Source organism: Suricata suricatta, chromosome 10 (assembly GCF_006229205.1).
Source record: "Suricata suricatta isolate VVHF042 chromosome 10, meerkat_22Aug2017_6uvM2_HiC, whole genome shotgun sequence".
NCBI classification, from domain to species: domain Eukaryota; kingdom Metazoa; phylum Chordata; class Mammalia; order Carnivora; family Herpestidae; genus Suricata; species Suricata suricatta.
This window is the reverse complement of record NC_043709.1, coordinates 64,084,481-64,109,875: the sequence shown is the minus strand read 5'-3', so window position 1 is coordinate 64,109,875 and position 25,395 is coordinate 64,084,481. Positions and strand designations below refer to the sequence as shown.

General features: G+C 50.1%; 2 protein-coding genes across 2 annotated transcripts; both read left to right on the top strand.

Annotated features, from left to right (window-relative positions):
* The first annotated feature begins 730 nt into the window (after positions 1-730).
* Positions 731-4,250, top strand: PRPH (peripherin). The gene is made up of 9 exons (XM_029954121.1): positions 731-1,325; positions 1,688-1,748; positions 1,938-2,033; positions 2,429-2,596; positions 2,697-2,822; positions 2,905-3,125; positions 3,221-3,270; positions 3,518-3,597; positions 3,847-4,250. Exons 1-9 carry the CDS (start codon positions 784-786, stop codon positions 3,910-3,912), a joined length of 1,410 nt encoding a protein of 469 aa, XP_029809981.1. The 5' UTR covers positions 731-783; the 3' UTR covers positions 3,913-4,250.
* A 14,772-nt stretch (positions 4,251-19,022) lies between these two features.
* TROAP (trophinin associated protein) lies at positions 19,023-25,366 on the top strand. The gene is made up of 15 exons (XM_029954213.1): positions 19,023-19,084; positions 19,317-19,471; positions 19,576-19,759; positions 20,295-20,452; positions 20,544-20,681; positions 20,871-20,953; positions 21,459-21,511; positions 21,993-22,105; positions 22,982-23,098; positions 23,206-23,289; positions 23,401-23,460; positions 23,708-23,842; positions 24,002-24,611; positions 24,884-25,077; positions 25,240-25,366. The coding sequence occupies exons 2-15, from the start codon at positions 19,328-19,330 to the stop codon at positions 25,285-25,287; spliced, it is 2,121 nt and encodes a 706-aa protein (XP_029810073.1). The 5' UTR covers positions 19,023-19,084; positions 19,317-19,327; the 3' UTR covers positions 25,288-25,366.
* Positions 25,367-25,395: the final 29 nt, after the last annotated feature.

Genomic DNA, 25,395 nt, shown 5'->3' with positions numbered 1-25,395 from the left:
GGGGGAGGGGAAGTGGCCAGTCCATTAGCGGCAGAGCTGGCGCCAGGCAGCAGCCCTCCACAGGGCCCTGGGGATTACGGAGGGATCAGCCCTTCCCACCCCCCTCAGCTCCCCCTGCCCTCTGGTCCCCCATTTCTCCCTGGGCATAGTAGCAGCCGGGTAGCTGACAGGTAAAAGCAGAGCCTAGCCTTCAGGGGACAAGTGGAGGCACAGGCTCTGGGGCCCAAGCCAGGCCAACTCACCATCTACCTGGGCCATCTCCTTTCCACTCATGTGCCAGAAGCCTGCCCTTTAACCTCCAGTCCTCCTAGCCCCCCATTTTTTTTTACTGGAGTTTAACCGACAAAACATTAATTTCAGGTGGACAATGTAATGATTCTACATTTGTGGATCTCCCATCTTCAATAGCTCTTTCAGGCAGGAACCCCAGCCCCAGTCAGGCCCTCCCATCCTAGGCTCCAGCTCCGGATGCTTGGTGGAAGGTGCTGACCCCAGCCCAGGCCTGCCAGTGGTCGCCAGGCCTGCTTCCTTCCCCTGCCTGCAACAGGGGGAATCAAGTAGGCACGGCGCCAGCAAACCTTGGAACGAGGGTGCGGCGCTCTTGCTGCTCCGCAGGGGTGGGGCATCCCCCTCCCCACATAGCCCCGCCATCAGGCCAGTGGGAGGAGCTGCCCATGCCCCCCCTGAGCCCGCAGGGCTATAAAGTCACCTCGCAGCGGTCTGCGACTGGTTCCCAGCTCCCGGACCAGATTTGCCGGCGGTGACTGCCCATCCTCACCCGCCATGAGCCACCCGTCGGGCCTCCGAGCCAGCGTCAGTTCCACCTCATACCGCCGCACCTTCGGGCCACCGCCCTCACTGTCCCCTGGGTCCTTCTCCTATGCGTCCAGCTCCCGCTTCTCGAGCAGTCGCTTGCTGGGCTCAGCGTCCCCTGGCTCCTCCGTGCGCCTGGGCAGCTTCCGCGGCCCCCGGGCGGGCGCGGGCGCCCTCCTGCGCCTGCCCTCGGAGCGCCTCGACTTCTCCATGGCCGAGGCCCTCAACCAAGAATTCCTGGCCACGCGCAGCAACGAGAAGCAGGAGCTGCAGGAGCTCAACGACCGCTTCGCCAACTTCATTGAGAAGGTGCGCTTCCTGGAGCAGCAGAACGCGGCCTTGCGCGGGGAGCTGAGCCAGGCCCGGGGCCAGGAGCCAGCGCGCGCCGACCAGCTGTGCCAGCAGGAGCTGCGCGAGCTGCGGAGGGAGCTAGAGCTGCTGGGCCGCGAGCGCGATCGGGTGCAGGTGGAGCGCGACGGGCTAGCGGAGGACCTGGCGGCACTCAAGCAGAGGTCAGGGGGCAAGGCCGGGGCTGGGCGGCGGCCGTCGAGGCGGCTGCTCCTCGCTCGCCTCCCTTCCCCACCAGCCGCCGAAGGGAGTGGCTCCCTCATCCACCTCAGTGTGTGCAGGCAGTATGCTCGCCTGTGGGCTCTAAGACCCCCACCCTCCCTCAACCACTTTGCTGCTTCTCTGGGGAAGAGAGGGTCGGGAGGAGTTACTATGTCTGCCCATCTCAGCCCGTTAGATAGTGGGCAAGTCCATCGGTTACTATAAAGACCCCTCCTCAGAGTCCTAGACAGTAGGCAGCCTCTAACCCAGACCCTGGGGTGCTCGGTGACCCCACAACTCAGCCTCTGCCCACTCTTCTCGCCAGGTTGGAGGAGGAGACACGCAAGCGGGAGGATGCGGAGCACAACCTGGTGCTTTTCCGCAAGGTAAGCCCGGGCCCCATGTCAGTCAGCTCGTCATCCCACCCCTGCCCCCGGCTACGAATCTAGGGTGGCATCTGTGGGCACGAGGAGGCGGCCAGAAATGTCTAGAGACAGGGAGGGAGGGCCTGGCCCTTTCTCAGCCTGAGCAGCCCCTCCCTGCTCTTGTGAACCCCCATTTCCACCCCCACTAAGGATGTGGACGACGCCACCCTGTCCCGCCTGGAACTAGAACGCAAGATTGAGTCTCTGATGGATGAGATTGAGTTCCTCAAGAAGCTGCACGAAGAGGTAGGTGGATCCGAAGGTTGGGGAGGCTTCGAAGGTTGCAGGTGGTCTCATTGGAGCTGGAAGGCAGGAGCTAGTTCAGAGACTGGCGAATGGAGAAGAATTGCCTGGGGAAGAGAAGGGAGGTTTGCTGGGTAGACGCAGCCCCTCAACCCCCCTCTACAGGTGGTTTGACTCCCACCCCTGCGCCACCTGGTGGCGAGCAGCGGAGCTGCACCCAGTTACTTGGCGGCAGGCTTGGAGCCGGCCGGGACGCAGGGCGCAAGGTCCTATGCGTGCCGCATTCCCTGGCGCCCCCTTCTGTTCATTAAAGTGTTTCTTCTTTTTCTGTGCGTGAGCTGCGCTGCCTGCGTGGAATCCGCGCAGCAACCTCGACAACTTGTTGTCCTGGGCTGCAGGAGCTTCGAGACCTGCAGGTAAGCGTGGAGAGCCAGCAGGTACAGCAGGTCGAGGTGGAGGCCACCGTGAAGCCTGAGCTGACGGCGGCGTTGAGGGACATCCGCGCGCAGTACGAAAGCATAGCGGCGAAGAACCTGCAAGAGGCAGAGGAGTGGTACAAGTCCAAAGTGCGAGAGCCCGGGAGGGTTAGGGAGAGTCTGGGAGGCTGGGCGCTGAGGGAAGGACGCGTCCCGTCAGCTCACAGCCGCATTGCCTCCCGCGCGGTAGTACGCAGACCTGTCGGACGCAGCAAACCGGAACCACGAGGCCCTGCGTCAAGCCAAGCAGGAGATGAATGAGTCCCGACGCCAGATACAGAGCCTGACATGCGAAGTGGACGGGCTGCGCGGTACGGTGAGTACTAGGTTTCGAACCCAGGCCCGGAGGGTGGAGGATGAAGGCTGTTACCCCAGTGGTGACCCCCCTCTCCCCCCAGAACGAGGCGCTGCTCAGACAGCTGCGGGAGCTGGAGGAGCAATTTGCCCTGGAAGCGGGCGGGTACCAGGCCGGAGCCGCGAGGCTCGAGGAGGAGCTGCGACAGCTAAAGGAGGAGATGGCGCGGCACCTGCGCGAGTACCAGGAGCTCCTCAACGTCAAGATGGCCCTGGATATCGAGATCGCCACCTACCGGAAGCTTCTAGAGGGCGAGGAGAGCAGGTAGGGGGACAGGGCTGCTGGAGAAGGGAGTGTTTGGGTGTTCAGGGAAGGGGCGGGGCTTGGGCAGAGTAGCTGATCACTTGCTTCGCTCCCAGGATCTCCGTGCCAGTCCATTCTTTTGCATCCTTAAGTATAAAGACAACTGGTGAGTCTCCCATGCCTGGCTTCCTTGTCCACCTACCTGTCCCCTTGTCCACTTCTGCCATGACTGGACTCTTCCTATGGCTCTGCTCAGGGATCGATTCTGTCCATGAACTGCTTACTGAGTCCTGGTCTACACTCCACCCTACTCCTCATGTCTTGCCACTCCCTCCTCTCATAGATGGGAGTGAGGGCTTAAAAGGAGAGAAACCCCCAAGCCTCCTCTCTTCCCCTCATCCTGCTTCTTCCAGTGCCTGAGGTGGAGCCTCCCCAGGACAGCCACAGCCGGAAGATGGTTCTGATCAAGACCATTGAGACTCGGGATGGGGAGGTGAGATGGGCCACTTGAGCCCAGGACCCCATCGTGGCACATATTATTTCTGAGCCCCAGCCTGGCTGCATCTTAGAATATTGTAGGTTAGTGGTCCTTGGGGTGGGAGAGAGACAAGGAGATAGAGAAGGTGGATGGAGAGTCGGGGGCCTCAGCTAGTTTTGCTGGAGAAGGAGACACCATACCCAAAAGGAGATTGAAAGAGTGGTGCTGAATGGTTGTGCCCTTCACATGCCTTGCCCCCAACAGGTGGTGACTGAGTCCCAGAAGGAGCAGCGCAGTGAGCTGGACAAGTCTTCAACTCACAGCTACTGAACCCAGTGGTCCAGAGCTTCCTGACCCTGCCCTAGGCCTACTCTAAGTCCCAGACCCTAACACCAGTACTGAATTAGTCCTCTCTCACTCTGCATGTGTCTGGGGGGATGGCACAAGCCACCCCTTCTCTGGCCCATGGCCAAGCCCTCCCCAGCCAGCCCTCTCCCTGCCCTGACATATATATATATATATAACCTATGTGTTCCCCTTATTGCATCCTAGTCAGAGACCAACAATCCCCAGATCAAGTCTACTCCTACTATTATCCAGTGCCCAGTGGAGTGGGCTGGGGTCTGAGTTTCACTTTTGAATCAAATAAAACTGCTGTCAAGAAAAACGTCTCCAGTGCATTTGTGTCTTTGGAAGTGAGGGTGCCTGTGGGGAGGGGGCTCAGCAGTATTTCCCCCTTGTCTCTGGCCATTTCTTTTCTGAATCCCATACATTGGGGCATGTTTGGGTCCTATCTATACTTCTAGTTCTACACCCACTCCTTCTCAGCTTCCGTTTGCTGTCTACAGCCCTGCATGTCCAAGTGCCTTCTGGGTGTGCCCTAGGCTCCTCAAACTCAACATGTCCAAAACAGAGCTCCTCATCTCCTGCTCCACCATCTGCAATCCTGTTCTTCCCTCTGGGTTCCCCACTCTAGGGGAAGGCTGCCAAATTAGAACACACCTCATCTTCTACCCCTTTTTTTTCTTCACCTACCCCCCAATTCTGTTAATTCTACTTCTTAATTCTCTCAAGTCTATTTCATCCTCCCCATGCCCTCTGCCCCACCCGAGTCCAGGCTACCATGATTGTTTGCCCGAGTTATGTCATCTCCCTCAGTGGTCTCTTGCCGCTGGCCTGGCCCTGCCACCCTCCTAAACCTACTGCACACATTAACTAGCAAATCAGATTCCACCACCATCACCCTCCCCCAGCCCTCTGCTCGAAAACGTCTACTTCTGTGCTGCCCTCCAACTCCATCCTGCCCTCGCTTTCAAGTCAAAATCTACTTCTGAGCTTAAAATGATCTTTTTCATTCAATTATGGCGCTACATGCAAGGAATAAGCCAGAGTCCTTGCTCTCAAGTCTGGGGTGGGGGAAAGAAACCAAACAGCAGATAATGGCAGCCTTCTGAAGAGTACCATGACTGGGAAAGAAGATGACATTGTGGGAATATGAAGAAGAGCACCTGACCCAGCCTCAAGGTAAAGGCGTGGCTTCCCAAAGGTGGCACTGTCACGCTGAGCACTGAACAAGGAGCAGGAGTTATTGAGCTAAAGCAGGGAGAGGGGGAGGACTTTCCAGATAGGTAAATCAACCAGGAGGCAAGAGAGGGCCAGTATGGGAACTGGAACTAGTTCTCTAATTCTGGAATGAAAGATGGGAAGGAGGAATAGTGCTGAGCTGCGTCTCAGGGGACCTTACATGCCAGATTGAGGCATTCAGAATGCATCTTAAGGAAAAGGGAAAGAAAATGGGTCTCATCAGGAGGTGAAGTATTCAGATCTGCATTTTTATTTAATTTAATTTTTTTTAATTTTTATTATTTATTTTTGAGAGCGTGAGAGACCAAGCACAAATAGGGGAGGGGCAGAGAGAGAGGGCGACACAGAATTTGAAGCAGGATCCAGACTCTGAGATGTCAACACAGAGCCTGACAGGGGGCTCAAACCCATGAACCATGAGATCATGACCTGAGCTCAAGTCCGACACTTAACCAACTGAGCCACGAGGGCACCCCCAGATTTGTATTTTTAAAAGAGCACACTTGCAGTAGTGTGCAGAAACCATTAGAAGGAGGTGGAGAACCAGGTCAGAGGCTGTTGCAGTAAAATGCGCCAGAGGTGACGGTGAGCAGAGAAGGAGGCGGATTTGAGAAATATTTAGGAGGTGGATTCAGCAATACCCAAAGAGAGAATGGCACTGTAGGTGAAAGGGAAATAAACAGCAAAGATGACCCAAGGTCATCTTGAATCAGGCAGATGGTGGATCTTTCACAGAAACTGAGAAGACCAGAGGGCAGGGAGGTGGGGGCCCAGATAATAGTCCGTTTTGGGCTGACTGAGCATGAGACGCCGTGGAACAGCCAAGAGGAAGAGTTGGCAGGCAGTCGGATCCACAGGTCTGGAGTTTAGGTGTGATGGGATATTTTGAAATACTGAATCTATCAGGATGCGTTCTGCTACAAGTAACATATATCTCATTTTTTAAGAAAAAGGAAAGAAACAACTTGTGTAACAAGGAACCAGAGGGAGGCAGGCTCTGAGGTTGGTTGATTCAGCAGTTCAATGATGCTGTCAAGGACCCAAGTTGTGTCCAAGGTTCTAGTCAGCTTTCCTCCTTGAAACTTTGTCCTTGGGATCGTTCTCCTCATGGTCCCAAGATGGCTGCCAGTAGCTACTGGGTGATGCTTTTCTCTTCAGTGGAGGAAAGAGAAAAACCTTCCAGTGGAGGAAAGAGAAGAACCTCCTGCCAGGTATGAGATACAAGTCCTTTCCTTTGGACTGTGTGGCTAAGGTCATTAGCAAGCCCAGTCCTGGCGCAGTAACAGTTGCCAGGGAAAGCTCCTGATTGGCTTGGGCCAATCATCTGATGTGGAGCAGATGCTGAGGATCAACTGCAATGTCCATTGCAGATATTGTTCAGGCTTCCCACCACCATCACCCTGCACACGCAGACACACATGTACACACATGTTTACACCCCTTGCTTTCTCTCCCTTTCATTCAGTGGCATTTACTACCTCAGGGGAGAAAAGCAGACAAAAGCTTTGAATTTCAATGTTTAGGTTTTCAGGTGAGCACAATTTTAAGTTCGGCAACTTTCACATCTGTGGCCTATGCTTTGTACTGGATATAAGGAAGAGCGATTGAGCGGAAGAGAAGGCCATGGGACCTCCTTGGTGTCCACATGAGAAAACATGAAGCCACCCAAGAACAGTGAATAAAGCGACAACAGAGAAGAGTCTTGAGGCGACTCCTAGAGGAGCAGTAAAGAAAATCTTGACAATGAACCGGCAGAGATGGAGGAGGACGACTAGGAGAACGTGGCCTCCGGAAGCCAAGGCAAGAGAAGGCTTTCAGGAGGAAGTGGCTGGCAGCGACCAGAGGAGCCTGGGGTTAGACAACAGTTCGAAAACCTGGGATCTATTAGAGACCTCAGGGAGGGCCACTTCAGGGCAGGGGGTGTCAGAGGCAAAACGTGGCCAACTGAAGAGTGAATTCGAGATGAGGAAGTGAAGAACTAACTATTCTGTTCAGATATTTGATGAAAGACAAGAAAGAATCAGAGTAAAGGAAAACCTTCATTTGAGAAGTGAAATTTTGAAGAGAGGAGAAACTAGACCCATAATTTTCAAACTGTGCATCATGAACCATTGTGATATAAATTACTGGGTCAAAATCAACTTTTTAAAATAATGTTTATTTTTGAGAGAGAGAGAGAGAGTGGGCATGGGCAGGGGAGGGGCAGAGAGAGGGGGACAGAGGATCCGAAGTGGGCTCTGGGCTGACAGCAGAGAGCCTGGCACGGGGTTCAAACTCATGAACCATGAGCATGACCTGAGCTGAATTCAGATGCTTAACCAACAGAGCCACCCAGGCACCCCTGCCCCAAGACCAACATTTTTAAAGAAAATGAATATGTGTCAGGGTGGGGTGAAACATTTCAATGTCTTTATATACATGTGTATTGGCTTGTCATATAAAATGCATTTTTTAAAATCTTGGATTGTGGTAAAAATCTTTTTGAAAAAAAACACACAACAGATGTGAACATGTTTAAATGCTGGGGAGAACTGGAAAGAATCAAGTTGTCATGGGCAGGCCCAGCCACCTATTGAAATGACACAAACTCAGACTTGGCTGTGATTGAAGAGTTTCAGGGAAACTCCTAGTCCAATTCTAACCAAGGAGATCAGATGTGAACCTCAGGAAGACAGGGCTGGGATTTCACCGTAATTAGGAAAGCTTATAGCACATTGATTTTATTGTACTCTGCTTGTTGGAAGCAGGGAGATAGTTCCATGACATCTATTAGAAGGTCATCTCAGAAGCAAGGATGTGGCCACATTTATTAGTAGCTCCTAGAAGGATCCGGATGTGGTGCGTACGTGTCCGGGCCCCGGGCGGTGCCCAGGATTGCAGCGGGGAGAATTCCTCAGGACTGCAGTGGGTAGGAGGAGTTCAGATATCTGGGTGGCAAGGAACAGGAGACTAACCAAGTATCTCAGGCAAGGGGGAGTGAGTTGAGGGGAATGAGAATTGCAGCTGCCTGGGGTGGAGTCGGAGCCACTTCTGCAGGAACCCAGAAACATCTGGGTGACCTGGCCTCCCAGGAAGAATGGACTCAGTAGCCCCACAGGCCTCACTGAGCAGAAGTGACAGGCCCCTCAGCAGCAGGAACACACTGCTCCCCAGTGGAGGGTGCCCACTGCTTCCACTGCTCCTGTCACAATGAGAAATGACCTCATCGTCCACCTGCTACAGTTCCTTCTTACTTCTGGCTTCAATTGTCCTATGGCTTCCACAGCCTAATAGCAATTGCATGCTGACTTCTGGGACTTTCTTTGGTTCTGCTTTCTCTTCCTTTCACAGAAGATGCCCACTTTCCTGGCCCTAATAGATTAATTGACATTTCCCATTTCCTCTCTGAGACCAACTAATGTCCCCAACACTGAGCTCTTGGGGCTGACAGGCTGCTCTTGTCCTCTGTGCACGTCCCTTCCCTCTGATTAACAAATGTTGATGCATGCATCACAGTTGGTGGCTGTATTTGTTCTTAAACTTGTTTTGACACTTACACTTGTTATATAATCCCACAGTTTAGGCAAATATTTTTTAAACTAATGAAAGAATGTGAAAAATACAATTTTTATTTTAACAGAGAGCATAGTGATTAAGAATCTGCATTTTGGGGCACGTGGGTGGCTCGTTCGGCTAAGCGTCTGACTTCAGCTCAGGTCGTGATCTTGCGGTTCATGGGATTGAGCCCCCATTTGGGCTCTGCACTGACAGTGCAGAGCCTGCTTCGGATTCTATGTCTCTCCCTCTCGCTCCCCCTTCCCCTCCCTCAAAATAAATAAACATTAAAAAATTTTTTAATGTTTTTTACATTTATTTTTGAGAGACAGAGAGAGACAGTGCAAGCAGGGGAGGGGCAGAGAGAGGAGGAGACACAGAATCTGAAGCAGGCTCCAGGCTCTGAGCTAGCTATCAGCACAGAGCTGGATGCGGGGCTCGAAACAACGAACCACGAGATTATGACCTGAGCCAAAGCCAGACGCTCAACTGATTGAGCCACCCAGGCGCCTCCCCCCTCCCAACATTTTAAAAAATTGAAAAGGGGTCACCTAGGTAGCTCAGTCAGTTGGGTAACCAAATCTTGATTTTGGCTCAGGTCATGATCTCATGGTTCATGGGTTCAAGCCTCAGGTTGGGTTCTGCACTGACAGGGCAGAGCCTGCTTGGGATTCTCTCTCTTTCCCCCTGGTCACACACACACACACACACACACACACACACACACACTCTCTCTCTCTCTCTCTCTCTCTCTCAAAATAAATAAAATAAACATTTAAAAAATTAAAAAGGAATGACAGATCTGTGTTCCTGCTGGCAGATCTAGAGAAGCCTTTTCAGCTTCTGAAGATGGCCCACGCTCTGTGGCCTGTGGCCCTCTTCCATCCTCAGAGCCAGCAATCTCATCTCTGATCTCTGCTTCGGTTATCATGTTCTCTCCCTCTCCGAGCCTCCTGCTTCCCTCTTAAAGGGTCCTTGTTATTACATTGGATGCACCCAGATAATCTCGCATAATCTCTCCATCTCAAAATCCTTAATTTACTCATATCATTAACATCCCTTTTGCCACGTAGTAAAGTACTCACAGGTTCTCGGGATTGGGATGCAGACAGGGGAAGGCATTACCACAGTCTGCTCTCTGGGCGCCGAAGATTCATGTTGGTCTCATATACAAAATATATTCACCCGATTTCAGGGTTCCCCCAAGTCTCAACCCATTACAACTGAAGAGCAAACTTTCATCTAGATATCATCAGCTCAAAAATCTCAAATCTCATCACTTAGGTCATCTAAATTGGGTATGGGTGAGGCTCTGGGTGAAGCTGATCCTGGGGAGAATCTCCTCTCCGTCCACGGACTCGTGACACTAGAAAACACGTTATCTGTTCCTAAAACACAACAGACATTCCCATTTAGAAAGGGAGAAATGGAATGAAAAAAGGAAGTTGTGAAGCAAATCAAAAATCCACCTGAGAAAACAACATAAGCTTTCAAGGCCTGGAATAATCCTCTGTGGCTCCTGGCCCTACACTCTGACCTCACTTCCTGACCTTGGAGGCCCCTTTCTTTCTTGTGTGTTTTTGGCTGTTCATTTCCTGGCCGAACAGTTTTGGGGAGGGGGTGTGACAGCTTTCTTCTGTCTTACCCTCTCTCTGCCTCCTTCACTACAAGGTGGCAGTGTCTCTGTTTGCAAGACATCCTCAAGAACCACACGGGTCTCCTGTGTATGGCTCTGGGGTTCACTCCATTAGACAAGAGGCACCTCCACAGATCTGTCCGGACAATCCCATTTCTATGCTCGGTTTCTGCTGAGATGGCTGAGGAAATCCACGAGTCACATGGCTAATCTCTCCAAAGGGGCCTCTGTGTGAATGAATACTCTCCCCTTTGATCCTTCCGAGGCGCCAGCAAAAGATTGTCCAGGAACATCCTTGAATTTCTCCTCAGAGCACACTTTCCTGAGAACGAATGGCCTAATTTTAGCATCGTTTGCAATCTGGGTAGGCTGAGAATTTCTAATGTACCAAGTTCTGATGCCTTTTTGCCTCTTTTCTTTTTCCTCTCAGGAAAAAAAATCAAGCCACACCTTCAACACTGGCAACACAGATAAATACCCCCATTTATCCTCACAAATTCTGCTTTTCATAGAACTGTAAAACGCAATTCTGCTAAGCTTTCTGCTACTGCATAAAAACATATCCCCTTTCCTCCATCTTCCAATAACATACTCCCCATTTCCTTCTGCGCCCTCGATGCCAGCAGGACCTTAACTGTCCATATTTCTACCAACGGTCTGTTTGTGGTGATTTAGGTATTCTCTACCATGCTTCCTGGCTTCCCTCTGGGCCTTCACTAGCGAGTTGTAACATTCCTGTTTCTACTAACAATCTGTTCAAGGCAAGCTAGGCTTTTCCTATCACCCTCCGCAAAGTTATTCCAGACTCTATCCATTACCTAATTCCAAAGCCACTCCCACATTTTTAGGTATTTGTTCTAATAGCACCTCAGTCAGGCTTCAACCAGAGAAATAGAACCAGCAGGGAGGGGAGAATAGACATTGAGCGATTGATTGCAAGGATCTGGATCCCACAATTGCGGGAGCTGCCACTGCAGGCTTCAGACCCCCAGGGGCAGAGCTGGGTGCCCTCGGGGAGGGCTGGCCCCAGCGCTCTGGCACAGACAACAGACAGCCTGCTGCCCACTGGTGGACCCTCTTGTTCGTCAAGGAAGCCCCGCCTCTGCCCTGAAGGCCTTTCAGCTGCCCGGATCAGGCTCCCCTGCTGATCCAGGGTAACCTCCCTAAAAGGTCACTGATTGTGGATTTAAAAAAATTAATTAAATAGTTTATTACCAAGTTGGTTTCCATATAGCATCCAGTGCTCCTCCCCACAAGTGCCCCTCTCCATGACCATCACCCCCCTTCCCCTTCCCCCCTCCCTCTTCCGCCCTCAGTTTGTTTTCAGTATTCCAGTCTCTCATGATTTGCCTCACTCCTTCTCCCTAATTCTTTCCCCCCTTTCCTCTTCCCATGGTCCCCTGTTAGGTTTCTCCTGTTAGACCTATGAGTTAAAACATGTGGCATCTGTCCTTCTTTGCCTGACTTACTTCACTTAGCATGACACCCTCTAGGTCCATCCACTTTGCTACAAATGGCCAGATTTCATTCTTTCTCATTGCCATGTAATACTCCATTGTGTATATGTACCACATCTTCTTGATCCACTCATCAGTTGGTGGACATTTAGGCTCTTTCCATGATTAGGCTATTGTTGACAGTGCTGCTGTGAACATTGGGCTACATATGCTCCTATGCATCAGCACTTCTTTATCCCTTGGGTAAATCCCTAGCAGTGCTACTGCTGGGTCGTAGGGGAGTTCTATTGATAGTTTTTTGAGGAATCTCTACATTGTTTTCCAGAACGGCTGCACCAGTTTACATTCCCGCCAACAGTGCAGGAGGGTGCCTGTCTCTCCACATCCTCGACAGCATCTATAGTCTCTTGATTTGTTCATTTTAGTCACTCTGACTGATGTGAGGTGGTATCTCAGTGTGGTTTAGATTTGTGGTTCCCTGATGTTGAGTGACGCTGAGCATCGTTTCATGTGCCTGTTGGCCATCTGGATATCCTCCCTGGAGAAGTGTCTGTTCATGTCTTCAGCCCATTTCTTCACTGAATTATTCATTTTTGAGGTATGGAGTTTGGTAAGTTCCTTGTAGATTTTGGAATCACATCTACAAAATACCTTCACAGCAACACCAACATTAGCGTTTGGGGACTGTCTCCTAGCCCGGTCAACACATAGAACTGACCTTGGAATATCCAAATCCTTAGAAATAACAGAATACACATATCAACAAATTAACATATACTTAGCCACATTCTAAAACAAACAAACAAGAAGAATTCTTAGTGGGCAAAAGCAAGATAATTCTTTTTTTCCCCTAACGGTCCCATTTTATTGTTTTCAGTACTGTCCCAGTCCTGCCAGGGATGCGTGCCCTGGGTCTAATCATGAGGAAACATCAGACAAACCCAAATTGAGGGACATGCTGCAAAGAACCGGGCCTGTAATACTCCAAAGTGTCAAGATCATGAAATTCAAGAATGAAGGATTGCTCCAGACTGAAGGAGACTAAAGAAGCATGACAACTAAATACAACACAGGATTCTGGGCTGGATCCTTTTGCTATAAAGAATATCATTTAGAAAAGCGGTGGAACTCAAATGGGGTCCGAAGGTTACTATCAGCATTCATTTCCTGATTTTGATGGTTGTGCTGTGGTTATGGAGAAGAATGTCCTTGTTAACAGGAAACATACAGTGACGCATTGAGGCAACATACTAGCAACTTACTTGCAAATGATTTAGAAAAAAGTTTTGTGTGCTACCCACGCAAATTTTCTCTAAGTTTGAGATTGTTTCACCAAAAAAAAGTAAAGTAAAAAGTTACTCTTCAGAGACAGTTTATATGGTTTCCCAGGTCAAGGTTTCACCTGGCGCTGCTACTGTGTTAATATAATATTGCGAGTTCTGTAATGATGTAACAATGATGTAAGAAAAAAAGTCAAACAAAAACAAGAATAACAAAAAACCCAGCAAGGTGTAAAGACTGAAAGGGAATGGATGTAATTGTTGTGTTTTCTTATTTTCATTTGTTTATTTTTGAGAGAAAGTGTGTATGACCGGTGAAGGGGCAGAGAGAGACAGAGACACAGAATCCGAAGGAGGCTCCAGGTTCCAAGCTGTTAGCACAGAGCCCCACGCGCGGCTTGAATCATGAATGGTGAGATCATGACCTGAACCGAAGCTGAACACTTAACCAACTGAGCCACCCAAACACCCCTGTAACTATTTGTTTGTTTATTTATTTGTTTTTAATTTTTTTATGTTTTTATTTATTTATTTAATTTTTGAGAGAGAGAGAGACAGCGTGAGCAGGGGACGGTCAGAGAGAAAAGGAGTCACAGGATCTGAAGACAGACTCCAGGCTGTCAGCACAGAGCCCAACGAGGGGTTCAAATCTACGAACTGTGAGATCATGACCTGAGCCGAAGCCAGACGTTTAACCAACTCAGCCACACAGGCGCCCCGTGTTTTTTTATTTTTTAATGTTTGTTTATTTTTTTAGAGAGACAGACAGTGCAATCGGGGGAGGAGCAGAAATAGGGAGACACAGAATCCGAAGCAGGCTCCAGGCTCTGAGCTGTCAGCACAGAGCCTGACATGAGGCTCACAGACCATGAGATCATGACCCGAACTGAAGTTGGATGCTTAACTGACTGGGTCACACAGGTGCCCCCTCTGGAACTGTTTTTTATTTGCAGAAGACAAAATTATCTCTATAGAAAATCGAAGGCAATCAGTAGAAAAACTAGGAAAACCAAGGAAAGAGCTCATTAAAATTGCCATATAGAAAGTCAAGTATAGGGGCACCTGGGTAGTTCGGTTGGTTAAGCGTCCAATTTGGGCTCAGGTCATGATGTTGGGGTTCACGGGCTTAAACCCTGCCTGGGACTCTGTGCTGACAGCTCAGAGCCTGAGGCCTTCATCAGATTCTGTCTGTCTCTCTCTCTCTCAAAAATAAATAAACATTAGTATAAAATCAAAAAGAAAATCAATTATAGAGGCACCTGGCTGGCTCAGTCCATAGAGCACATGACTCTTGATCTTGGGGTCATAAGTTTGAGTCCCACATTGGGCATAGAGATGCCTTACAAAAGAAAGAATGTAAGAAAATCAATTTTATTTCCCTGGAGGCCTAAATGAAATATTTGCAATGAGTAAAGTGGACATGGGATTAATATGCAGAATATACAGTAAAATATTATAAATCAACAAGAATAAAGACAATAGGAAAAAATACACAAGGGACATGTATAGGCATTTCAGAGAGAGAGAAGCACAGTTGGCTAAAAAGAATATGAAGTAACTCTCAAACTCACTAGTAACTAGAAAAATGCAGTTGTGAATAACCAGGGATGCCTGGGTGGCTCAGTCAGTTAAGCGTCTAATTTCACCTCAGGTCATGTTCTCATGTTTCGTGGATTCAAGCCCCACATCAGGCTCTCTGCTGTCAGCACAGAGCCCATTTTGGATCCCCTGTCCCCCTCTATATCTGCCCCTCCCATGCTCACACGTGCTTTGTCTCTCAAAAATAAACATTCAAAAAAAGAAAAAAGAAAGAAAGAAAAAGAAAGAAAACAAAAGAAGGAAAGAAAGAAAGAAAAAGAAAATAACCAAAAGTCCACCTAGTATCCATTAGAATTGTAAAAATTAGAAAGTTGTAAAGTATCAAGGGTTGGAAAGGAGAGAGATGATAAAACTTCAAGTAATATTAAGAATGTACACGGTTACAAATCTTCGGAAAAGTAATCTGGTGGTATTCAGTGAAGGTGAGTTCGCTTAAGCCTTCTGACCCAGAAATTTCACTACTGGATATATGACCCAGAGAAATTCTTGAACAGGTTCACAGGGGACCATTTGAGAAAATAATTCTTTAACACTGTTCATAGACATGGGGAATAGATAAGTATGAGGGATGCCTACCATGGAATTCTATTCAACTATTGAAAACAATGGACTATATTAAATACAGCATTAAGGATGGATCCTAGAGGGGCGCCTGGGTGGCTCAGTCGGTTAAGAGTCCAGCTTCGGCTCAGGTCATGATCTCACGGTTTGTGGGTTCGAGCCCCATGTCGGGCTCCGTGCTGACAGCTAGCTCAGAGCCTGGAGCCTGCTTCAATTCTGTGTCTTCCTCTTTCTCTGACCCTCTTCTGCTCACGCTGCCTCTCTCCGTCTCTCAAAAAATAAATTAAAAACATTTAAAAATTTTTAAAAAAGGATGGATCCTAGAAACAGAGTAGGCTGAAAAAAAGTAAAAACAAAATGATGTGGCAATGTCACTTACACAAATTAAAAACACAGACACTAAATAAACTGTAATATGTTGGATAATGACACACTTCCAAAGATGTCCTCATCTCAATCCCCTGAATCTGTGAATGTTACCTTATGTGGCAAAAAGATTTTGCAGATGTGGTTAAGGACCTTGAGACAGGGTTGTTATTCTGGATTATATGGGTAACCCAATGTTCTCACAAGGGTCGTCATAAGAGAGAAGCCGATCACATTGAGTAGTAGATGCCATGACAGAAGCAGAGGTTAGAGTCACGGAAGAGGAGGCCACAAGCTAAGGAACACTGGCAGCCCCTAGAAGCTGGAAAAGGCAAGAAATATAGACTCTCCCCTGAAGCCTCCAGAAGGAATGGAGCTGTGCCAACACCTTGATGTTAGACTTCTGACCTCCAGACCCATAAGAGAACAAATGATATTGTTATAAGCCACTAAGTTTGTGGCAATTTGTTACAACACAATAGGAAACTAATATACAACTGTACGTGTTTTATAAGCACACATTCATAGTTAAGAACTTCTATCAAGTGCTCCCTTTTAAGGCACATATACTAAAATTGGGGGAAAAATCTATCAAGCACACCAGAGTGCTGTTTATGGGGCAGAGGAAGAGGAAAGCAGGGAAAAGGGGGGGTGATAAAATAAAACAAGAGAAGTGCCTTTCACATTTCCATACACCATGTCCAGCAATGACAAACAGAAGTAGGTCACTCTGGCCACTATGTAGAGAACAGGTTGTATGCTCTGATAGGCATGGCAGATATTCTGGACATTGGCTCTTTTAAAGACTTCTCTGATATAAATATCAGTCTCCCTTGTACTTCGATTCTGTGAAGGTGATGCCCTGATGAGCAGGCATAAATATTTTGGTCAATGGACGGTATATCCTCTTGATAAAGCACTGAATTTCTCTTATGAATTTGATTAGTGTGAGTCCGTCTCTAGGTCTACTCTGGGTAGCCTGACAAACTCTCCCATTTCCAGGTTTGTGAGGCAGAGGATGAGATCTGCACTGTGCTAACTACCTTAAAACCATGGAAAACCACTAAGCAGGCAGCCTCCATCCCAGTGCCTCCCCATCTTGCAAACGTCGGCCTTATTCCTCCCTGTATCCCAAACACCTACCAAAGGGCTTTACAACAGTAGGTGCACAATGTTTGCTAGTAGCCATTCTGTGTATCTTGTGGTTACAATCTGGCACATTCACAGTGCCTGTCAATGCAATGAGGTGACCTTCTCTTTCCCTCAACTCAGACTACCTTTCTAGTTTTATTTTCTGTTTCCTACATTTCATCTATCCCTAAGAGCTCACTATTCTCTGAACATGCCATATTCTTTCAGGTTTTATTTTTTTCCTTTGCAGGTACTGTTCAAGTGACTAGAATTACCTTCTTTTACTTTTTAGTTTTACATTTTATTTTTAAGTAATCTCTACACTCAACATAGGGTTCAAACTCACAACCCCGAGATCAAGACTCGCATGGTCTACCAACTGAGCCAGTCAGGTGACCTGCCTTCTCTCTTTTTAAAAAGGAAATTCAGATATTACTTCTTAGAGGTCTTCCCTGTCACTCCATGCATTCATTTGATCAATTATTCATCCATTCGTTGACTCATTCAACAAATATTGAGCACTTTGCAAGCCAGGCACAATGCAAGGCATTGAAAATATGATGGTAAGCCAAAAATAAAAGGTCACCACCTTCATAGAGGTCTAGCAGGGGGATTGAGTTTAATAAACACGATATAGTATGTTCACATTGATGAATAATCAATTATCAACTGGGATGCATGCTCTGAGGACACAGACACTGTTCTCGGAGAGCACATAACCAGGAAATCTTTTTAGAATTAGGGTGGGTTGTGAGTAGAGGGGCTCAAGGAAGGCTTCTATATGAAATTAACAGTGAATATCAATTCGGAGGCACAAATAGGCCAAGCGGAAGCAAAAAAGGCATGCAGACAGGAAGACTAGAAGTAACATGATCAGTTTGAGGAACTGAAAGTGGCAATGAAGTTGGGAAGCAGAGAACAAAGGAGAGAGTGGGACAGGATGGGGACAGTGAGTGAGGAACGGTCAAGGCACAGTGGTAACATGACCAGAATTGCAATTTTGAAAGATTACTGTAGCTGCTGTATGGCAAATGTATGAAAGTAGAGAGCAAGAGAGAATGGAGGGTATGAGACTCTTGAAATCCTTTAGGTGAGATTAGGGTAGATTCGGGTGGTGGTAATAAAGAGGAAGAAAAATGAATTGCAAAATATAAAAAATAGTAAGAATGAGCGAGAGATTGTAAGAGGAGGGAAGGAAGTTCAACAATAACTCCTGGTTCCTGGCTTGAGTATTAGAAACCTCAGGGAGAAAATCTACCAGGGTCCTGCACACTTGAAACCATCGCCCATTTCCCGGTCTTCTGTTGAGGTCATCTGTTTCACACCTCTGCCTGCCAGTAACAGGCAGGTGACACCCCTCTCCCCAGTCCTCCAGGCCTGTTGCGCTGAATGGATTCCAGTGACACTGTTTGGGTCTTATTTCTCATCTGGGAAATGGAGACCACACCTCACTGGGTCGTGAGGCTCCTTCGAGGAAAATAGGGTTTGTTTTTATTTTTATTATTTTTTAACTTGTTTTAATGTTTTTTATTTATTTTTGAGAGACAGAAAGAGACACCGCGAGCAGGGGAGGGTCAGAGAGAAAGGGTGATACAGATTCTGAAGCAGGCTCCAGGCTCTGAGCTAGCGGTCAGCACAGAGCCCGACGCGGGGCTCGAACCCACGAACTGTGAGATCATGACCTGAGCCGAAGCCGGAGGTTTAACCTACTGAGCCACCCAGGCGCCCCTTTATTTTTATTATTGTTAGGCTCCATTCTATTCCATCCAGCCTTCTTTGTCCGTTTAGAAGCGCTTTCTCGTCCTAGACAAAACGCGCAGATGTTTCCTATATGTGTCTGGAACTGCGCCCCCAAAGGTTAACGCTGCACTCGATCAGACTGGCTGGCGTCTGGGGCTCGGGCCGGTCTAGAACACAGTTAGCCAGTCGCCGGACAGCCCGCCCCTCCCGCAAGGCCGCGAGAAGGGTCCTTCTCATAGTATTCCCGAGACATCGCGAGAGTTCGCAGCGCCCGTTGTGGCCTTTGACTCGGAGTGCCACGCCTTCCCCGGCCTCAGAACGCCCCCCCTTCTTTCTCTTATCCCGCCTCCCATCCCGCGCTCCACTCTCGGATTGGCTGCCTGAATCGGGTCAGTTTTTTCCTGGGCAGAAAGCGGTTCGACAACTAGTCCTTCTTCTGGCCCCGCCTCCAAAGCCTCTGGATTGGACAGCTCAGCCAGGTGTCACGCGCCTCCGCGGGAGCGCAGAAGAGCCAATCAGGCGCTCGGCGTATTTTACAAACTGGGGAAGGAGCAGCAGCAGAAGCCAGTCCGGAAAAAGCAGAGGAAGTGTGGGTGAGCCAGAGTGGTTCCGAGGTAGGTATGGCATGGAGATCCTGGACGGAATGGGGACTGAGAGGCAGCTCGAGGTCATAGGGCGAAAAAGTAGGCTCGGGAAGGTCTGGAGGTGGCCCCCAGAACAGTGGCCTTGGAAGCATCCGTATTCTGGGCGCATGGGTTTGGGCGGAGGTGGGAGCTTAAGGAATGTCAGAAATGATGCTCCGAACTGACCGACCTTTGATCTCAGATCCTTTCCTCCCCATCTCAGTTGTAGCCATCATGACCACTCTCCAAGCCACGAAGGATCCTCTCCTCAGGGGTGTATCTCCTACCCCCAGCAAGATTCCCATACGCTCTCAGAGACGCCCCCCTCTATCCACAGTCAAACGCTGCGTCCGGGACCAGGAGAACCAAGATCCAAAGGTAAGAGGGGCCTGGTGGGTTAAGAGAGTAGCTACGAGGAAACAGCACATACCAGCAATGCACCCCAAGGCTGAACCCCAGCTTTTTGTCTTTCCCTCCCTTAGGGACTGGTGCAAAAGCTCAGTATTCAACATCCCGTCGACTCAGCAGGCCCCACGCCAAAAGTCACACATCAAACGGAGAAATCAGAAAAATCACTGGGGAGCACTCAGCTCCGGAACCCCTTGGAGGAACTGAAGCCTAGCCCTGGGGGACAAAATGTGGGGCCTAGGCCCCCTCCCCAGACAGGTACCTGTTGGAGGATTGAAAGCACAGTCTCCTTGGGTGGAGGTGGGGGAATGGGATGGGTGCAGTGGCCTTTGTGACCTTTCCACTACCCTGATCTTCTGCTTACTGTAAGAGTCCTGGAACCTACTCCTGGAAAACTCTACTCAGAAGCTCTCTCTTCCTTTCAGCAAAAGGTCTTTTTAATTTTTCCCTAAAGCCTTTTCCAGCTCCCTCAGTCACAATCAATTGCTTTGTGCTCTATTACTTTGCAGTACTTCTTTTATAACATGTCCATACTTTGGCTTGAGTCTGTTACCTCTCTGTAGTTTGACAGTAACTTCTTGAGGATGGAGGCTAGGCTTTCTCACTCATCTCTGAGGCTCTAGTGCCTAGAATAGTATCTTACATAAAGTAAAGTTCTATGAACTTTGGTTAACCGAGTTCAATATTATGAGTCTCTTTGGCCCACTCTTGCACATCAAGATAACTACACGGGGGTCCCTGGACCCTCAGCCTTCCTCCTTCCTGTTCCTTCTCACTTTTCCTTCTCTTGCAGAGGCTCCAGGGACCATAGAGTTTGTGGCTGACCCTGCAGCCCTGGCCACCATCTTGTCAGGTGAGGGGGTGAAGAGCTGTCGCCTGGGGCGCCAGCCCAGTCTGGCTCAGAGAGTACTGGTTCGAGGGAGCCAGGGAGGCACCACCCGTAGGGGCCAGGTAATAAGACAGGCTATGAGAAAATCAGGTTGGTGTAGACTGAGAAAGGAATCCTGAGCCTGTGTGCTGATAGCCTCTTTTGTGTTGTCAGGGTGCCCGTGCCTCTGCATATTTAGCCCCTAGAACTCCCACCCACCGACCGGACCCTGCCAGGGCTTCCTGCTTCTCGAGGCTAGAGGGACCAGGACCCCGAGGCCGGACCTTGTGTCCCCAGAGGCTAGAGGCTCTGGTGAGTGCCCTTGAGGGGCTGATATTCAGTGTTTCTTGTAGCGCTTTCCTGGGAGAAAGCTGGTCTTTAGGAGAGAAGATAACTCCTAATGAACCAGAGGGTTGTGGAGGCTGTTGGGGCTGGTGATGAGGCTTGAAGTTTTGGGGTCCACCTGTGACTCTGTTTTTTTCTCTTGCTCCCATGGGTCAGATTCCACCTTCAGGACCTTCCTCTCACCCTTCTGCTCACCCCAGTTTCCAGGAGCTAAGAAGAGGGACAGGTGGCAGCAGCCGGTGAGGAAGAAAGGATCATTTGGAAAAGAGTGATCCAATGTCTGATACAGGGGTCCCTCAGAGCTAGAATCTTCCAGTAGCTTTAGGACTTCCCACCAACCCAGGAGGGAAGGGGGAAACCTGTGGCTGCTTAGGGTGAACGCTTGGAATAGGGTTCAGCCTCCACAGCCAGGCCTCAGTATGACACCAGTTTTTTCATGGTTGTGGGGGAAGAAGGAACAGAAATGAAAAATGCTACCTCTTTTGTTTAGTGCCTAGAGCATAGATGATGGCAATATATGGGATTTAGGTGTGACTCCTAACTCTCAGCACTAACTAGTTGTGTAAGTTTGCCCTAACCCCCAAGCTTCAGTTCTTTTTAATATGTCAAATGAGGATAATGTGTGTATCGTTAGAGAGAGGCTGTTTTGTGAAGAATTAGATGATGTTTGTAAAGCACTTAGCAAAGTGCCCAGCTCATACTTGGTACTCAGTGACTGCTGGCTGCTGTCCTTATTGTCATCAGGACTTCAGTGAACCAGACCTCAGGATTACTCCTGGAGACATCAGTCCCGCCTGGTGAGTTTGTCTGGCCATGGGGAGAAAATAGGGGCAAACGGGCTGCATGCAATCAGGAGCCAGACAGGAGAAAGTTCAGCAGGTCAGGGTGGGGGGTGGTGGAGAGAGAAGGCCGCATCAGAAGGAACTAGAAAGGAAGGGACCTTGATAGGCCAGAGGTTGCCCCGTTGCACTTGTTTAAAAGGAGGTGGTCCCCACCTGAGCCCTCTCTCTGCCACTTCCTATAAGATTTACCTCCCACTCACTGTTCTGTCCTCAGCCCTAAGAGCCATCCTCACACCTCTAGCCCACTCAGGTGTTCAGATTAATAAGTGATTACTGAGATAGTGCTGGGCTCCATGGGGATGTTGGGTGAGTCCCCACCTCTGATGATACAGGGGGGGCTGTCAAACTGGCATACCCTCTTTGGATATTGCAAAACCCTATGTCAGACATCCGTGTGTATTCTAGACACTACAGCAAATTTCCTGTCTCCTCGTAGCTCCCTCTCTCCCTGAAGGAGAACATGAAGTTGTTACTCACTCTGATGAAGGAGGAGGGCCCCCCCTAGGTCTGGCCCAGCGGGTACCATTAAGAGGGATAACCCACACCAGGGTGAGATGGGTCCCTTCTGGGACGGGGAGAGGTGGGGGGAGATGTTTGGGGGACTTCTCTGGCAAAAGCCAGCCCTGAGGATTGTGGGTGGGTCTCGGGATGCTGAGTCTGTGTTTGTCCCATGGGCCCAAGGCCTCTCCAGAGTAGGACTAGCCTGTGTTTACCAGGTGTCAGGAGCCTGGGGCCGAGAAGTCACAGCCTGGTATATATTTGTATTACCATCAGATCAGTGCTGAGAAGGAGACAGACCTGACTTTCATTCACTCCACAGTTCTCTAGGTTCTGGATACACAGTAGCAAATAAGTTCATATTCTAGAAGGGGGAGACAAAAAGTAAACCCATGTGTAAAATATGTAGCATGTCAGGTGGTGATAACTTAAAAAAAAAAAAGTAGGCACTGAAGGGGGTGTGGAAGTAGGGAGCAAGATACTGCAATTTCAGATAGATTGGTCAGGGGAATCGCGTTGAGAAGATGAAATTTTAGTGAAGACCAAAAGGAGCCGGGGGAGTGAACCGTGCAGGTATCTGGGATAAGGACGTTCCAGGCGAGAAGAACCGCAGCTACAAAGGCCCTGAAGAGGGAATGTGCCTCATGTGTTTAAGGATCAGCAGAAAGAGGACTCCAGCCAGGCTGAAGCAGAGCAAGGGGGGTGACAGGAGGTGTGGTTAGGATGAAGGCAAGATCAGATTGGGTAAGGATTTATAAACCAGTGTGAGGCCTTGGCTTTTGCTTGGAAAGCCATGGGGAGGGGTGATGAACAAGGGAGAGACAGGATTTGATTAGGTCTTAATGGAATAGTGCTGGCTGCTGTAATGAGAAGACATAGGAATGCAAAGGGGGAGCGATCCCTCTTCCACCTCATTCCTCTCCACAGGACGGCCGCGCCTCCCACCTGATACCCTCCCCTGGCCGTGTGGTGCCGCCTTCCATCGCCCACCCATCACCCTTCGGAAGGGCTCAGCGCGTACCCTCGCCTGGCACCTCAGCTCCCGTTTGTATCCACAAGTCCCGGGGACTGGGCGAGGGCAGAGCAGTCTGGCTGGGATCCCTGCTCTGTCTAGGTTTTGTTCCTGCTCAACCATCCTCCTCTCTCCCCAGACCTCGTATTCAGTTTTGCGGCGTCTTGCCATTCGCCCCAAAACCCAGTTCACACCCACTCTATCAGCCCCCAGAGTTCAGCAGGTAAGGAAGAGTGGAGAGAGAGAGCAGGGGAGGTAGCTGGCACAGGCCAGGTAGGGGAGGTAGGGGACGGATGGGTACGGAGAAAGCTATGATGTCTCCCTTCTGTCTCAGGCCAGGTGTTTGAGCGGCCTCTCCCCTCAGCCTTGCCCTGAAGAGCCTGCCCTGCCCTGGGTAAGTGTCTGAGGCCTTTCCGTGCTGAGATCCCTCTCTGGGTCCCATTGGCCTGAGCCCAGCAGTTTGAGGTAGGTGGGCTCTCTGGCAAAGCTTCCAACTCTCCACCTCTCCCTCCTCCTCTGCTGCCCCTCCTAATCTATGTCCTCTCAACTCACCTGATCCCTTCTTCATGAGGGTGGGATTGGGCTGGTCTTCCTGCCCCAGCCTGGCTTCCTCACAAGGCCCCTCTCCTCCCGTGTGGCAGGAGCAAATTGCAGTCCGGTTATTTGACCAGGAGAGTTGTGTGAGTTTGCACGAGGGTCCTGGGAAACCCACTGTGGCAACTCCTCATGGACCCCACCCTGGCACAACCCCCAAGCTCCAGGAGCTGAAGATGCAGGTGGGTCTCTGTGGGCATGCAGCTTTGACACCTAATTGGCTGCAACGCCCCTGGGAAGGGAACGCAGGAAGAGAGAGAAGTATGGGAACAGGACAGTATGGGTGGAGACTTGAACCCACACCCTGACATCACCCTGGGTAACTCCTCTCCCACCCACAGCGCATCAGTATCCTGCAGCAGCTGTTGCGACGGGAGGTAGAAGGGCTCGCAGGGGACAAGTGTGTCCCCCTAAATGGAGGCTCTGCTCTGGATATGGTTGAACTTCAGCCCCTGCTGGCTGAGATTTCTAGAACTCCAAATGCCCCGGAGCAGAATTCAGGGGCCTTACCCCTTCCTGGACTGTTAGAGGACCCTGTGCTACCAAAGCCCTGCCTCCCAGAGGAGCGAGTGGAGCCACAGTTCTGCACAGGAGCAAAGCTGGAGATAGCTCAGCCTCCAGAGCCCAGCGATAGCAGGGAGCCTGGGATACCAGAACCCTCTGTCCAGGAACAGCCTGAGGTATCAGAGCCCTGCCCTCCAGGAGAGCCTCGACCCCTTCCGGCAGACCCCCAAGGGCAGACTGGACTCCTAGAGCCCTCCCCTAGGATAGAGCCTGGGGCATCAGAGGCCTGCTCCCTGGAACCTACAAGTCCAGAGTCCAGCCCACAGCCCTGCTGCCGTCAGTGGGCTCCAGCGACCACCTGCCTGATCTTCTCCTCCCAACGCCCACTCTGTGCCAGCCCCCCCATTCACTCACTCCGATCACTGAGGCCCCCAACAGGCCAGGCAGGTAAGGAGACCCTTGGAAGGGCTTGTGACAAAGGGCTTGTGTCCCTCACTGAGAGAGGGACCCTATCTTGCACCAGCTGGTCCCACTGCTTGCATTTCCCCACCTACCCTGCCCCAGCCTGATGCTCTTTCAGGAAAAAGGGAGGAGTTGCTCCTCAAGCAATGTGCTGTTAATGGCGTGTCCCTTGGTGAGGGAGTGGGGAAGCGCTGTATATGGTGGGAGTTTAGGGCTCCAGAGCCTGCCCTCAAGTCTCTCTGGTCCTCGGCCCTCAGGCCCCAGCAACCTGGCCCCTAGAACCATGGCTCTGAGGCAGCGCCTCAAAGCATGTTTGACTGCCATCCACTGCTTCCATGAGGCCCGCCTGGATGACGAGTGTGCCTTCTACACCAGCCGAGCCCCACCGTCAGGCCCCACCCGGGTCTGCACCAACCCTGTGGCCACGTTACTTGAATGGCAGGACGCCTTGGTAAGCCTCCCATTCACAGCCAAGCTGAGCCTGCATAGCAAGCCTGTGGAAAGTAGGGTGGTGTGGGGAGAGGGAGAGTGGGGGGTGGGCAGCAGTGGTGAGTGGGGAAGGGTTGGCTACTACTCAAGGATGGCTGGGCTGTGACAAGGTCTCTCTCTCCAGTGTTTTATTCCAGTTGGTTCTGCGGCCCCACAGGACTCTCCATCATGATACATCCACATCCTGCCCTGCCTTGCTCCTTCCTTTTAGCCCTTATTTATTATCCTTCAATAAAGTATTTTAAAAAAAATGTTCATTTATTAATTTTGAGAGAGAGAC